The sequence below is a fragment of the Lampetra fluviatilis genome, chromosome 32 (assembly GCF_964198595.1).
Source record: "Lampetra fluviatilis chromosome 32, kcLamFluv1.1, whole genome shotgun sequence".
NCBI lineage: Eukaryota > Metazoa > Chordata > Hyperoartia > Petromyzontiformes > Petromyzontidae > Lampetra > Lampetra fluviatilis.
Window position 1 is genome coordinate 11,077,418 of NC_136306.1, and position 15,681 is coordinate 11,093,098.

At 44.7% G+C, this 15,681-nt stretch overlaps 1 protein-coding gene and 1 non-coding gene across 4 annotated transcripts in view; both read right to left on the reverse strand.

The window, feature by feature from the left end:
• Nucleotides 1–229: 229 nt before the first annotated feature.
• Nucleotides 230–15,681, reverse strand: part of UBA1 (ubiquitin like modifier activating enzyme 1) — a 32,438-nt gene continuing 16,986 nt past the window's right edge. For all 3 annotated transcript variants that reach the window (XM_078871569.1, XM_078871568.1, XM_078871570.1), the window contains 16 exons: nucleotides 14,336–14,512; nucleotides 13,315–13,425; nucleotides 12,455–12,535; nucleotides 11,747–11,902; nucleotides 11,060–11,225; nucleotides 9,642–9,838; nucleotides 8,535–8,599; nucleotides 8,114–8,309; nucleotides 7,098–7,172; nucleotides 6,348–6,540; nucleotides 5,387–5,475; nucleotides 4,421–4,513; nucleotides 3,764–3,955; nucleotides 2,945–3,046; nucleotides 1,707–1,807; nucleotides 230–1,166 (listed from right to left, as the gene is read on the reverse strand). In XM_078871569.1, the coding sequence (XP_078727695.1) occupies nucleotides 1,031–1,166; nucleotides 1,707–1,807; nucleotides 2,945–3,046; nucleotides 3,764–3,955; nucleotides 4,421–4,513; nucleotides 5,387–5,475; nucleotides 6,348–6,540; nucleotides 7,098–7,172; nucleotides 8,114–8,309; nucleotides 8,535–8,599; nucleotides 9,642–9,838; nucleotides 11,060–11,225; nucleotides 11,747–11,902; nucleotides 12,455–12,535; nucleotides 13,315–13,425; nucleotides 14,336–14,512 (2,130 nt within the window). In that variant the 3' untranslated portion in view covers nucleotides 230–1,030. The remainder of the gene's footprint in view (nucleotides 1,167–1,706; nucleotides 1,808–2,944; nucleotides 3,047–3,763; nucleotides 3,956–4,420; nucleotides 4,514–5,386; nucleotides 5,476–6,347; nucleotides 6,541–7,097; nucleotides 7,173–8,113; nucleotides 8,310–8,534; nucleotides 8,600–9,641; nucleotides 9,839–11,059; nucleotides 11,226–11,746; nucleotides 11,903–12,454; nucleotides 12,536–13,314; nucleotides 13,426–14,335; nucleotides 14,513–15,681) is intronic.
• LOC144943848 (small nucleolar RNA SNORA35) lies at nucleotides 13,110–13,240 on the reverse strand. Its single transcript, XR_013639543.1, has one exon. It is a non-coding gene; the product is annotated as a small nucleolar RNA SNORA35 (small nucleolar RNA).

Sequence of the window (15,681 nt, forward strand, 5' to 3'; positions counted from 1 at the left end):
AATTTTCCTTTCTACGAGCAGATACACCTTTGGGCAAGCGTATGGTAGGAGGCATCAGTTTTGCTCCTCGGCGTAATGATGAAGCAAAGTGCTTATATTTTTTCCCCACTCAACTGCCCCCTGCAAGAGAAGCATATAGAAGTGGAGCTTATTTTGCAGAAGGCCCCAGGGTGGAAGGGGAATGCACTAGGTTTTGAAACGGCACGCGACCCAAACATCAACAACAATCACGGATCAAAATCCTTTATTCCATTCCACATCAACAGTTGGGATTGTACAAAACAAAACAGTAGGTGGAGAGAGAGGGACGAGGGGGTAGAGGGGTGGCGTGGCAAAGAAAGGAAACAATAACATCCAAGTGTTACACTTTCTTTTATGTTTTGCTGCACCGATGTGCTCAACGTCAGAGGTTATTCAAGATGGAATATTATTATTAAAGCCTTCCACAGCGACCATTCCCTAAAGCAGTGCGAACGACAGTGATGCCGGCGGCCAGCGGAGCGTGCAGCCTGTGTGGCGCCTCGGCAGAGTGCGCATCCTAAAGTGCAGGGGGGTTGCGCGAGCGCGCGGCGTGTTGCACGGACACCAGCAGCAGCAGCGCCCACGGCCCTCTCCTCCCGTAGCATGTTTCAAACCTTGCCTCCCCCTCCCCTCCGCTTCTAGGTAACATTGTCAACAAATGTCAGCGGTGTATAGTGCAACCGGAACGCACGCAAAGCAGGGATGGCTAGAGTCGTGCACCCGATTTCATCGCTAGCTGATTTTTATTGTTTTTAGTATTCCCCTAAAATATTTCTTTTTAAAGTCTGTAATTGGACCAGACACTTCCCAGAAGACACATGCTACAGGTAAGCAACCATCTCTGCTGCGCTATCATGTGCCTTGCGGTCCTGTGGTGGGGTTAACTATCGCCGCACACTAACGAGAGAGAGTGAAGGTGTAGTGTGGTGCGAGTGAAGGAGGAGCGGGGAGGGAAGTTGGTGGGGGGGGGGCTTGGCAGGGCGGGTTGTAGGCTGGGAGCGCGCTCCGCTTAGCGGAATGTGTACTTGACGTAAGGGACCTCCAGGTCCTCGTTGTTGGTGTCATTGCAGCACAGCTCAAAGACCAGTGCCTTCACATGCTTGCCTATCTTCTTCTTCGACACTTTGGTGACAATTTCAGTCATCCTGAGGGCAAACACGTGCACACACGCACAGCTGAGCACATGTGGAGTGGTTTGGAATGAACGCATAATGTGGCAGTAGCACATGGGCTTATGTAACACAGCAGCCGACTGTTTTAAGAAGTGCATCTCAGGCAACCACGACTTAAAAGCACACAGGACGCAAACGACAGCCGTTTTTTTATGGGACGTCATTCAAAATGTGGACTGATAGCTAAAGAGGACAATTAGACCATGGGGTCCAAAACATATACTTTCATTATGATACTCAATCACCTGGGATTGTAAACCTTAAGATTGTTTTCTGAAAAGGTCTATAAACATATATTATTGACATGATATTTCCTCATGTGGTCATCACAAAGTGCATTTTAAAGGTCAAAGAAATGGCGACCACTAGTTTTCCCACCTTTGACCGAAAACATTTCTACTCTGCCAATGGGGACATTGTATTGCATCACAAGAAAACTAAAAAACAAAGCTGCAACGTTGCGTGACAGTGCGTAATTGCGCTCTCTTCACAAAAGCAGTGTCGTCTGCTCACTTCTGGTCCAGGCGCTCCTTGAGCTTGGCCTGGCCCATGAAGAACGAGTAGAGCATGGAGACGCCTTGCGACAGCATCATGATCTTCAGCTCGTGCTTCTCCTGGAGGGAAAGAATGCCACTGGGTCCATAAACAACACTCCAAGCTCCACCATTTTAGCACGTCTTGCTCGGGGCCAGTGCAAGTTAGTGAGCACCTATCAAGGCAGGCACGGCACACAAAGGTGTGGTCTGGCCATTGCCGTGCCCAGGCCACCTTTGTCGCACCGGTGCTTCAGCCTGCACATGGCACCAAAGACACTCGTTTAAGGCCAAGTCAACCCTGGACAAGTTCAGATATTTGCCACCCCCATGTCAGCTGCGACCTGTTAAGGTGAACTAACATGAAACGCAATTTTATCAGTAAGCAGATGGAAGTGAAGCAACAGGATTTTATCCAACGTATGCAAACAATACAGAAGAAAAAAACTAATCTCAAAGTCTTACCAATTAGCAACATTACACCCCATTTTAATGTCCAGTTTTCTTAAATCAAATCCTTTTCTAAACTTTTCTTATTCAAATAATTATCAGGCTGAAAATATTAATAATACTATAGCAAGTTATTTACTTTTGAGGCTCAAGAACCTTGAGAAAAGTAATTCTGAGATTGTTTTGCTCAAGAACCTTGAGAAGTAATTCTGAGATTGTTTAGTATGTGGGAAGAGACTAGAGTGCACACGGATGAAACCAGGGATATAATTGGAAAATGGAGAAGTCAGGACAGATTGATAAATTAGCTACCCCTTGGCCTCATGTAGGTGGTCTCACATAATTCACATACCAAGTGTCAGGAAATCACGAATAAGTGTACAAGCACTTAACATCAATCCACAGGTTACCCTCGCTTTGTGTGTTAAAATGCATTCCGAATTTTTTTTTAACCGCACAAGACACCTGCGTGGAGAGTAGCACAAACAGGACGCACAATATTGTCCCACGTCCAACCGCATATGATCGAATTCAAAACAGCACGAAGCAAATTTGGGGTAGAAATAGGTCAACTGCATACACACAAAATCGCACAAACCAAAACCCCCGTAAAGCGAGGGAAATCTTTAGCCGCTGCTGCCACATTCAGGCAAATCCATTCACGTTGAGGAGCTGGCGGCGCTAAAGGCCAAGTGTGAATGGTCGGCGATTAACCGCGGGGTGCACAATGCGGTTGGGGATTTCCACACGCGCCGTCGGTGAACGTACCAAAAAGTAGGCCGTGAATTCTTTGAGCGTCATCTCCTCTCCATTCTCTTGGATGGCGTTCACCTCAAAGCGGTCCCAGAGGCTCCACTCTGTGTCGTAGTACTGAAATGACAACAGCACCTTGCCGCCTTAGAAAAACCAGCCAACACAGCACCTCCGATTAGCACGGTTGGCTACGTACGGTGCAAAAGTTCAACATACATACTGCACTTACGCATTACATTCAAATGTTATTTCTTTCACTTTAATATATTCACAACATATTTGTACTAGGTAAAAATTATGATATATTGAGAAACCATGCTGTAAAGCTTCAAGATATTTTGCTCTCCTCTCCATGCTTTGAAGCACCACTGTCCATGACATTATATTAGGCATTTTCAGTTCTAAGGCCGTGTTAATTATTTGTAATAGAAACAACGCATATTCAGGTTGTTATAAAAGCAAAATAAAAATTCCACTCTCAAGCTTAAATAATATTTTTTAACAAATAGCACACATGATAAATTCAAAGAGTTAATATTTGCTCATTTAGGTGCTCATTAAAATCAGATTAAAATAGCATGCAATTACTTGAACGCAATTTTTGATAGTATGACACACCTACATTCGAGATATTTAAAGAGTATGCTTGACATTACATGAGAAAAAAATGCATTTGAGCAACCTGCAAAAGTGTTGCACAGATTCTACGAATCTTATCACACAATTGGCCACGTACTTTACAACGAATCTACACGTCACTGTGGGCCAAGCGCAAACTATGCAAAAGTGTAAACTCCGGCGGTGGTGTCCGCTGGCGCAAGCGGCGCCTCTGACCACGTGCTTGGGCGCGGCGATGGGCTCGGAGAAGCCGAAGAACGGCAGCGCCAAGTTCATGAAGCCGTTCTTGAACGACTCGAGCTTCTTGTTGCCGTTGACGATCTTGTAGAGCTCCAGGCACACGAGCCCCACCACGGCCGCCGTGGTCGTGGCGATGGCCGGGATGATCTTGCCCGCGATCAGTTTGCTCTGCGTGGCAAAGAGTCGCAAGCACCAGGTTAGTACCGCAGCGATCGACCAAACTGCCGGCTCGTCCGTCAACCACCGTGAGCGCGAGCTAAGAAGCGCCAGCAGAATTATTTTTAAAAGGCCGAAATGTGTATTTGGTATTTTTGTTTTTACCTTGGTTGCTGAATAAAGGTCGAAAAGCCCAAATTACCAAGTGGCCAGCAACCAACAGCCAGTCTCTCCACAAGATAAGCACGACTGGCTATCCACGGTTTTAGTAACCCATGGGAAATGATGGGCTGAGCTGATACCTGAGATTTGCATTTGCAACCTTCAAGTTTAGAGTGAAGCACTCTTAACCAAAGCGACATACAGTAGTTATTAAGAAGTAATAATGTGAATAAAAGGGCTTTGTGAAAAATATGTACGTAACAAGTACTGTGTAACAAGTATGAGTGTAGTGTATAGAGGGGGCAAAAGCTGCACCTTGTGCCTGTCGGCAGGGGTGATGTCGTAGTTCTCTGCGCGCAGGTTCGAGGCGGCGACAATGAAGTCCATGTGGAAATTCGAATCGTCGTCCTGTGAAGGTCGCCAGGTCACGTTAAAAGCTGAACGGAGCCAGGGGCACGCGCAGTAGGGGCACGCAGCGCAACAACACGGAAACTACTCGTTTCATCATTTAAAACCAATACAATCTATATTCATGAATTATTCAAAATTACTCAAATTAAAATCATACTTATCAGCCATGATCTAACTGCTACTGGGTGAAAGCCTCCCCAAACCACTGCCTTGCTGGCGTTAAAGCAATGCTGCTAAAATGATGCACTGCCTCAAGGTCGTGTGGCTGATAGAAAGTTAGAGGCCATTTTAATGACGAACGACAAAAATCAAGGAATACCATGGTAAAAGCAGAAACCCAGCTCACCATGTCTTGTGCACTAAATTATTGAAGAGGTTAGGAGGTTTTAATATGTTCAGTGGGAAAGAAGTCCAACATACAAACATTATGAACATTTTAATTTAGGTAGGAAATGTGGGATGTAACAGCACCAAAAGAATGCCTCTACTTTTGCAAGTGACAGCACCACAAAAGTTATTTCACGTCCGGTTTGCAGGAAATGGCTCATGCTTTCACGACCCGGCGCACACGTGACTGGGTGGACACTTGGCTCCATAGTGAGCGGGCTCGACGACGTGGCTTCCCAGGGGCTGTGCGAGTGAGCAACGCTTACAACGCCGCAGCCGCGGAGCGGAGGACTGCAGGTGTCTGTCGGGCACTTGCCGTGAAGCGAGTGCACCATTAAGTATGCGGGCGACGTGGGAATTATGTTACCCACAGGGAGGATTATCGCCCTGCCTTTGAAGAGGAGTGCACGGGTCACGGCGAGTACAGCAGCTGCCGAGACGGATTAGCGAGCGGGCACAGCTGAAGCGGTTTCCGGCGCTTACCTTCTCAAACTCGACGGGCACCATCCTAAAGTTGTTGAGAGTGTCCAACGACGAGAGGGTGTTCTTCACTTCTTCTAGTTTGTCATCGTCTGCCAAGAAAAACAACATGAAAGAGATAAACGCCCTTTATTCATCCATGCAGGTCTCACAGACAATCAATAATTTTTCAGGCGAGGGCTGCATTGGGATGTTTGGCCACAAATTTTTTGGCGAATTTTGCACGTGGAAGAAATCTAGAGCACGCAGAAATAGCACATTAATTTTAGGGGATAATGCTCAAAAGTCTACGCAGCTGTGATAACAAAGTTGTAGAAAAAGGTTTTGCTGCTGTTCCCACGTGCCACTGGACGGGAGGTGATGGGCAGGGCTTGGTGACGCCATCGGCATCATCAGCCTCATCTCGCTGGGTGTGGTTTGCAGGATGTATGTGGTTGACTGCCATTTTTAAAGGGGCCCAAGTAATGGACCACAAAAAAGTATTACATTTTTTTGTTGACTTAATGACTAATCATTGCAGCTCCGATTGAGTTTCTGTAGGAGTGTGTGTATTTGGAACGGTGGCACATTTGTTCGTGTTACAATCGTGATGACCCGAGTTAGATTTCACAGCTATGCATATCATTGGCCAGCGTTATCAGAATATATCTTGGGTTTAATCTTGTTCGACGCAGCCTGCAAGAAATACTTGTCGTTGCTCTGCGTGAATGACCATCAGCACAAGGGAGACAAATGTGGCTGAGCGTGGTGTTGGCCGCATCACCCACTCTCATGCCATTCCAACCCAAGCTCGTTGTAAATATGTCCAACTTCTTTTGCACAGTACGTAGCTAACCATGCTAATCGGAGGTACGGAACTCGCGTCACAACAATTACTCCGTTCTGGTCTGCAAGTCGAAAATGGGAGACGTCTGAATGAGTGAATGCACGCATCTGTGAACATAACAGATGTGTCGTTCCTCACCCATGGAGCCAGATGCCGCATTCTGCAGCTCCTGGTCCGAGACGTGGATGGTGATGCCGGACCGCGGCACGTACTCGGGCACCTTGACGTGGGCGAGCACTTCGGCGGTGGCAGCGCGATCGCGCGACCCCTTAATGCCGTACATTGTCGCAAACAGGTTCGCCCCCGCCATCACGTAGTCCATGTGCAGGATCTGGCCATCCGGTAGAGAGAGAAAGATAGTGTTTACACACAGCTCCACACATCGAAGATTCACTTGTTTACTGATTCTGTATAAAAGCATTGTGCTTAAAAATAAATTATTACGCTCACAAAAAATACATACAACTGAACATGTGAAGACATATTAGTTAATATTCATGGAAATGATATGCCAATGATACAAAATATATGGGCAAAGGCAAAAATATTGTTAAATCGAATTGCAAACCACAATCAAGCTAATTAATGTAATTGCCCGGGCAGATATGTGAGAACCAACAAAGGAAACGTTATAAATTACATTTACCCTCTCGAGGTACGAGTCGCACATTACACATAATCTTCCTAACACTATTAATACTACTTATATCAATAAAGCAACTCTGTATTGTATTTGAGAATAAGCTTACAATTCCTCCACATTTTCTCATCGTATTTTCAACGCTTTGCGACACTTCCTGCCCGTTAAGGACCTCGCTGCCATGCAAGTGAACACCACATTTGCCTTTTGCGCGTCACTGTGGGGGGACGTGAAAACAACAGACTCACGTTGTTGACGTCGAAAGCGAGGTAGTGAGGACACCTCTTTGGGCCAGACCAGAAGGGAGCGCCAGAGCTTGTGAGCTGTGGCGGGGGGTGGGGCAGGGGGTGGGGAGACATTTATTAAAATAACCAGCACATCTTTTAAATTAAGACCGAAACAGGAGGATGGTTTCTTCGCAACTCTGGCTGTCGCCTGATGTCATGCCAAACAGAAGCACGCACAATCGGCATTGTTGCACGTGGCTTCCCTCCTCCAGGTGGCAGGAAATGGTTGCTGACAATAGGAAACAAGGACTGCTGCTGCAGGCAGACATTGTTTTGACAGGAACACAACCACTCAGCGGACATTCTGGCAAGCTGAGGAAAATCCAACACCACACAGCGCAACACAAACACATCCTATCCAGCCAAGACGGATGTGTCAAAAAGTGCTCGTGTGGCTACGATTGAAGAGGTACTGACTTACTGCTCTGATCCACCAAAGCTAAATCTATCAGCCTGGTAGTGTTTTGATCAGAGTTGATTATTCACAATCAGAACGTTTTGACTTCGTGTTGGAGGGGGATTGATTCAACCCTCCATCCTCCCCTTATTCAATAAAATGTGCATCTATTAATAAATCCAACAGCAGTTGTCATATGGAGTTGACTGGGCTCCAACAAAGGAATATTGATTTGTTAATTCACTCGCTCAGTCATGAATGCAGATGAGCAAAATCAAATGCTTACGAGAGACGCTTAAAGCAAACACCATTAAAAATACAAATGTGGGTGGCCGGGTGGTTCAAGAGGTCATAGGAAGGAGCGTCCTGGAACCCAGTCAGCCCCTCAATTAAACCAGGTTTTCAAGTGCAGTAAGTGGTCTCATGCCCAATCACCAACGACTGCACAAAAAGTAACCGTATTACATTTGCTTCTGCACTAAATCCGAGCCCTCAGAATTAAGTATCAGTTTGACCGTCACGCAACGAAACACAGCCCACGTCGCCGCACAAATCCCACGACGCTTGCTACTGCACCCACCTGCTCGGGCGGGAAGTTGTGCAGCAGCTGTCGGATGTTATTGTTATATTGGTGCTGCCAGTGATTGCGAGACCAGGCCACACAGTCCTCCCAGTTCTTGGGCCGCTCGTGCACGAGGGCACGCCGCACGGCGTCAAGCGTCTCCAGCGGCTGTGTGCCGGGCAGCTTCAGTGTGCGCTCCATAAACTTGGGGTCCCTGGCAAAAATTGAACGACAGTGATGGACACATTATGTTACATCGCTGTGGATTTCGAACCTATTTCCCGGGGTAAATATATGGCCCACATATTCATGTTATGCGGCCTGTGGTCGCATTAAGCCTACCATTTTATAATGGTGCAGATGCCGTGTGAAGTGATGCAGATTAAATTTGAGTTGAGTGAACTCGCAATGACCGTGCGTTCATTGACGGCGCACTCACTGTAGGTACTGGTTGACGTTCTCTGCAGGCTGCTTGAAAAGGCCTTCAAACTCGTCACGTGCCCACTGCAAGACAGACCGCCGTGTGAGCTCTTGTTTAAGCATTATAAAATGCGTAAAGATGCAAACAGCAGGAGCAAAGTTGCCAATTTACAGCATCCATATTCAAACAAAGAATTTACCGGGAAGATACCAGCACTTTAAACTCGAGATAATTAACACAGTGAATTAATATTATGAGCTGAAATGTTAAAGGAAATAATTTGTATCTGTTGGCAGCTATGAGCCAATGACAGAAATCCCACAATTGCATGGTAGGGGTCATTCTTCATGAGACAACCACTATTGGCTTGCCATTAAGTGGCACTCACATTATCAAACCAAGCGGGATGACATTACTTGCTATAAATTGGTCTCATGTAAGCTTATACCAATGACACATCGGTAATTGGTGCCATTCACTTCTTTGCAAAAATACACCAATCAACAGGAGTGTGGCAGATTTCATTTCCTCCTATAAATGGAAAACTGTCAATTCACCCTCTGAAACACTGACTAATTTCCTCCTCGCCCAAGATCCAATAACTGAAACCACTTCCTATCATATCCCACGTACATCTTATGGCCCTGTTCATCAATCCATAGCTGGATGAGGGCCTGCCCATGCCAAGCAGGTCGTGGGGGATAGTTTATCGTACTAGACATCTGTGAAAAAGAGCTTCCAGAGCTCACTGGATTCCTTCAGTCTAAATAAAGATTCTGATACTTCTACCACAATGATTCGTGCAGGATGGTGCAGGTGGTAAGAATAGACACAGGAGCACAGCACACAACAATGTATTTTGCTGCACAACCTTATGCTGCCCACGATGTATCGCCGCCTTGACAATGCGTATTAAACACGCCGCTGCCATGTAAAATGTACTATGGTTGCCATCCTGAAAGTGACTTTAAAAAAATTTCTCATTAACAAAGTTTCCAACTCATTTTAGACCAGATCAAACAGTCCATTTCAGCATCTACAAAAGAAGAGCGGTTCGTCCGATGCGGGCTGCGTGTCCCCGTTTCCGTGAACTCTCAACGGTAGCTGCGTGCAACTGGCCCACACCTGTAGGGTGTGCTCGATGGCGTTGGGGAAGTTCTTGAGGGTGCAGATTGGGATGGACTTCTCGGGCGGGTCCTGGCTCGAGCTGTACGACTCTGTGAGGAAGGGCAGCACCACCTGCACGTTGCCCTTGGTGCCCAGCGTGCCACTCTCCAGCAGCGGCTTGCGGTAGTAGACGCACCGCCGGTCCATGTACATGCCTGGTGCACGTACAAACACACAGAAGTGTATATGCCTGGCACGCAGGCACAACGGCAAATCCACCCCACCCTTTAAACGTAAGTGATTGTCGGTGCAATTGGTGTATTAAAGCACCAATTAAGGTCAGCACAACACACAAAGAGGTTTGCTATGGCCAGAACCACGCCCGGCTTCCTTCGTCCTCCCAATGGAAGCACACCACACAAGGTATTCAATGAACTGACTTACGCCAGGCCTAGGAAAGCGACCCACAATTAAAGTGCAGTGTGCTAATCAGTGCACGACTGTTATGCAAACAAAGATGTAGCTTTATAAACCTCATGAAAATGCAGTTAGCCAAGCACCTACTTAGTCACCTAAGTAGGTGATTGGCTAACTGCAATGCCCGCGCATTGCACACAAAGGGGTAGAAAGGACAGCACCATTCCTGCTCATGTTAGAAGACTAATTTTGGCTGCAAATTTTAGAAATGTAGACAAGCAGATGAACACGTCTAGATTTGGGCAAATGTCTGTTTAATATTAAGACAATCTGCAGAGCACAGTTTGTAAAAATATTATGTTAATGATTGGGCTGCACATTAAATAAAAAAAATCTCGTTTCACACACTGTCACCATTTTTGAACCACTGACCCACTGCTGCCATCTGTCTGAATTTATGAGAACCAACGTTGTTTTGAAATGATCCCATCGAGTACATTCCGCGTCTGAAACACACAATCTCTCCAGATGGCGCTGTGGCTAGAATGATTGACTCATAATTGGACGTGAAATAAAATTCCAGCTAAAATCAGTACAATTTTGTGAAGTCAACAATGATTGTCCTAAGGAAAGAATTACCCCTGCAATGGAGAAGGGACACTTTTACCAATGAAATGTCAGCACCATTCAAGAGCTTATATAAGTAGGGAGACAACTGCTGCATTAAGCAGCTCAAGTAAACTCATTACTTCAGAGCAATAACTATGAGATGTACATTTTGTTGTCCTTCCAACACCTCCCGTGAGCACGATTGGCTACGTACGGTGCGAAAGAAGTTCAACATAGATAAACATACATACATGTGTGACCTTCACACTTAAATAAACGAATTTCTTGAATACACGTATCCCATAAATTGGCGGAGGGTTCTCGCGCGCACACCGGGGAGCACAGCCAACGGCGGCACCAACTCGCGTCGCCACCTCCATCCGTGCGCCACCCCCCCACGACCGACTCACGTGCGTCAACGTTGTCCAAGGCGTTGCTGACACAGTCGAGGCCCTCAAAGAAGTCGTCGTCGTACACGCGCTCCGTGTCGGCTTCCACGCGGTTCTGGTGCGCCGTGATGTGCAACTCCGGGTTCATCTTCTTCACCGCCGCGGCCGCCGTCTCGGACTTCATTTTCTGCGGCACACGATCCAACGTTCGCGGGTCCACTGACGTTGAACGCGCGACGCGAATAGAATGGAGCCTTTGGGTAATTGTGCCGGCGCGGTCAAAGACGTGAGGATTAAAGCATGCATTGAATGCTTGGTTATGTCAGTGCAGACGGTTCAAATACTGAATAATAAAAAAACTTTTCAGTGGAACATTAACTGATTATTCCATCAACGCAAATACTAGACATAAGGCAAATTTGCACTTTAAACCTAACAGGTATAAAATATCTATTTGAAAACATTGCTCTTTATTTTTTAATGTTAGTACATTTATTTTTGATTCTCAAAACTTAAAAAAATAATAGTTTTTTACTCTAGTTCTGATGTCTCCCGTTTTCACCAGCCTTGAGGTGCCTGAATAATTCGCTTAAACGAAGCAATGAAATCCTCGAAAAAATGCAAAGCTTAACGACATTTTACAAACGACTGGCAATTGAGAGGCAAATGGTCGTTGTGAATGAGATGCACGTGCATCTTAGTGCTCACCTGTACATCCCAGCTGCGGAAGAGAAACTGCCGATTGAGATTTGACTTCTCGATGGTGTCCATGTCGGTGACCGTGATCATGCCGCCTTCGCCGCACGCGAGCCCCATCATGGCGTAGTTCTTAAGCAGCTCACAACCAATGGCACCCGCCCCAACCTGCCGTGACGATTGAAAAAAGTCAACCAAGGGTCATCGTCCCAACTCGGAACATGCACCATACCAAGCTTACTACAAAATAGCTTCGAGTTAAAGTTGGAATAAACCTTCCTCCTTGATATCTGGAAGCTATGAATCACCCCTTTGCAACAGAAAATCCAATAAAGCTGCTCATCACAAAGTTGACCTGGTCTGCAACCACATATGAACATAATATGCGATGCATTCAAAGCAAATGGACATAGCTAATATAATAAGTAGTGTGAGCATGAATACATGTCATTGCCCGACTAAAAGCAACCGATTTTAAAAAAAGCTGTAAATATAAGTATCGTCAGGTAGCTTAAGGAGTGGGTTAGCTCATTTAAGTTAGAAACCAGGTACAATTTATACAAAATTAAGGCTGGTACTTAACACAGACAACCAGGATAGGTTACACAATGCCACTCAGAACTGTATTGTTTGTCAGCATGTATAAATTCTCAGAGAGAAGGGTTCAATACTGTCATCATTGTGGCAAAGTCAGTTTGTGTTCGCTCCTGCTTCACTTACCAGGAAGAGCTTATGAGCGAAAAGCTTCTTTTGGAAGTCGTTTCCGAAGACTGCAATCTGGCCATCATACCGTGAGCCTTTCTGCAGAAGGACAAGAGGTAGGTTTCATAGAGCTTGCTTCACTGTGCAATTGGAATGAAATCAATAGGCATATACTACTCTAATGGTCACGTACAGCAAAATCAATAACATGTTTGCTTTGCATAATATGAAGAGAAAAACACCAACAAAACACATTACTGACCGGTAATAGGATGCTCATTTTTTTTTCAAATTCAAGCGTTAGTTTGTAATTGCACTATTATCATTCATTTTTTATTCTTCTAACTTAGAATTATGCTATAATCACTGAGCAGTGAGAACCTATTCGTTTGAGATATTGAAATGAGTGATATGGCACTGGTTTAATTACATGAGAACCATCGATGACATTCCTCTAAGTGGAACTAGTCATATTTTTTGGGTCTTTCGGTAGTCACATAGATATAAATAATAATAACAATACATTTTTGGGTGGTATTGGCTAAGCTGAGTGGACATTTCAAGAATGCTCCCCCCTCGTTTCTTAACCATATGTCTACTATGAAGAGAGAGAGCATTACTTTTTGGTTCTTTCGGCAGAAAGAAAAGAAATTAAATAATAGAATAGAGAGAGCATTGTTCATCACTTTAGAAAGAGCCAGGCTACTGATAAGCCTAGCCCTTCTTCAGAGGACGAGTTTGATCTGGCACTGTAATGGAGCCCAAAGTGCAACCAGAATGCACTACGGGTAACGATCAGTGCTGGCGAGAGAAGTTTAAAGAGGAAGTCCAACATACGTACATAGACAGACACGTTAAGACTCGAGACTTTGACTTACTGGCTTGCAACTTTCCTCGGTGAGAAGTGTTTCCTTCCCCTCTTCTGGAAGGCACTCCAGTGCATCAAAGTACAGCCACTGGGTCAATGGTGTGAATTTTCCAGTACAAGCCTGAAAGAGCAAAAACACAGCTCAAGAAAAATGCTTCATGTCGAGGGGTATCCTAGGAACATTTGTTGAAACGTGAAATGTTTGGTCTGCAATTTATTCATATTTATAATTAATGTTATTCTTTACCTCCTGCAGGTAACTATTGTGATTCAATGATTAATTATTATTTGTCTATGTTGTCTGCATTGTCTGTCTTGTTCGGTCTCATTTGTTCCATTATCATAAAGATCATATTTGCACATAATTTGCTTTAAGTTGTAAAAAATAAATTCGTATACACACAATTTAATATATGTGTACGAGTAGATTTTATTATTTTTATATCATAATTATAGTTTTGAATGTGTAAGAATGATTGGCAGGATAACACCACAAAAAAGATGTTGCAACAAATATACAAATTAAAAGTGGCAGGTAGTTTAAGGAGTGTGGGTTAGCCAATTTCTATAAAAAACAGGAACAATTAACGCAAAACAAAAGTCAGTACTGAACTCAGACAACCAGGATAAGTTGCACAATGCCGCTCAGAATTGTATTGTTTGTCAGCATTTAAAAATGCTCAGAGAGAAGGGTTCAATACTCTCATCATTGTGGCAGTGCAAATTCAGTTTCTGTTACCTCCAGACATGGCAAAAATATCATGAACACATTTGTAAAATATTATTTTTCGGCTCAAAATAGTTAAATTCAAGGGTTAAAGATGTTCCCATTCAAGCCAATAGGTAACTGTAGCTGTACACTATTCCAGCAAGCTACATACAAAGCCACATGCAGTCTTTAGGTCACACGCTTGACAACCACTCTTATCTTGTGCTCGTTTAATTTGGTCGTCTCTTCCAGCACAGCTTCCTATTATCAATCACAGACAATGTAGCGAGTGATCATCAATTGATGTGACAGAACCACCTACCTTCATGACCTCCTGGGCCGCGATGCCTCCGATGAAAGCATTGATGGGAGCCAGGTCTCCCATGGCGCTGAAGGACAGTTCGGTCACCAGTGCCTCATCCAGCCGCTCCTGCCGCGCCGCACCAGTGGCGCGTTCGTTCCGCTCCCGTGCCAGAGCCACCAACTCGTCTGCGTCAGCCTGCGTGACGAGCACGCGGTGACAGCAGCACGAGAGACGACAGCAGAGGGGGCAATGTCAACTAATACGCAAGGGCAACGAATGGTGTTTATTGATAAATGCCAAGTCTAAGGGTCTCACCACTCAAATAAGCCAAGGGGATGATGCTCATCTCTGTTGGCAGCTCTGAATCAGTGGTGCAAATTCCAATTCTTTTGGTGGGGACCATCAGCTACATATCATTTATTTTCAACTGCTTTTTATGTTTAGTTTGTTGTCCTTCCCCCGCACCTCCGATTAGCACGGTTGGCTACGCACGGTGCAAAATAATTTCAATATACATATATTACATATTCACAATTGACTTGCAAAAAAGTGATATGAACTTCATTACCTGCAAAAAAATATGAGCAGCCTAGATCTGTAAGTAATAGAGGTAAATGCATCAAATTCCCTCACTGTACTCCCACATATATGCTCCCCACCTTCAACAACTCCAACTAACCAGTGTGGTGAAGTATGCTCAAATAACCCACATGACTCTCACGACTTGGGGAGGCCCTCATACAAGAGTGGCTTGACAAAGGGCTGTAACATGTACATGATCTCCAACTAATATTTAAAAGTGCAACGTTCAAACTGCGAGTCGTTTTTTTTCAGCGAAAGCCTCACCCAGACAACCAAAAACGTGACTGAATATTAATTATAAACCCTAGTAAGGTATAGCAAGTGCGCAATCGAAAGATTTAGGGGAAGGATGATGGGTTATTATATTACCATGTCGCTGTGACATGCATTAGAAGTGGTATGAAAGTTGTGGACTGTGAAATCTGGCGTGTTATAAATGCCATTATTACCAGTAAATCAATACAGCAAGTGGGTTACTACAGATCTATCTATTAGTGTATGCATTTATACAGGCTTTAAATTGTCCTGCTACAGAAATACTTAATGGTTTGAGACAAGAATCCGAAGATCTTTATGAAAACCTCAAAAACTCAATAGTTTTCCATGGTGAAAATGTTGATGTTATTATGTCATACTCTAGATTGCATTTTAAGCCACGAATAGAAAAACTCTTTAGATCATCACTTCGTTGGAGAGCCCACCATCTGCATCTTGACAGACTTTCAAATGCAAATTAACACTCCCAAGTTACTGTCACATACATGGCAGGAACACTTATTTTT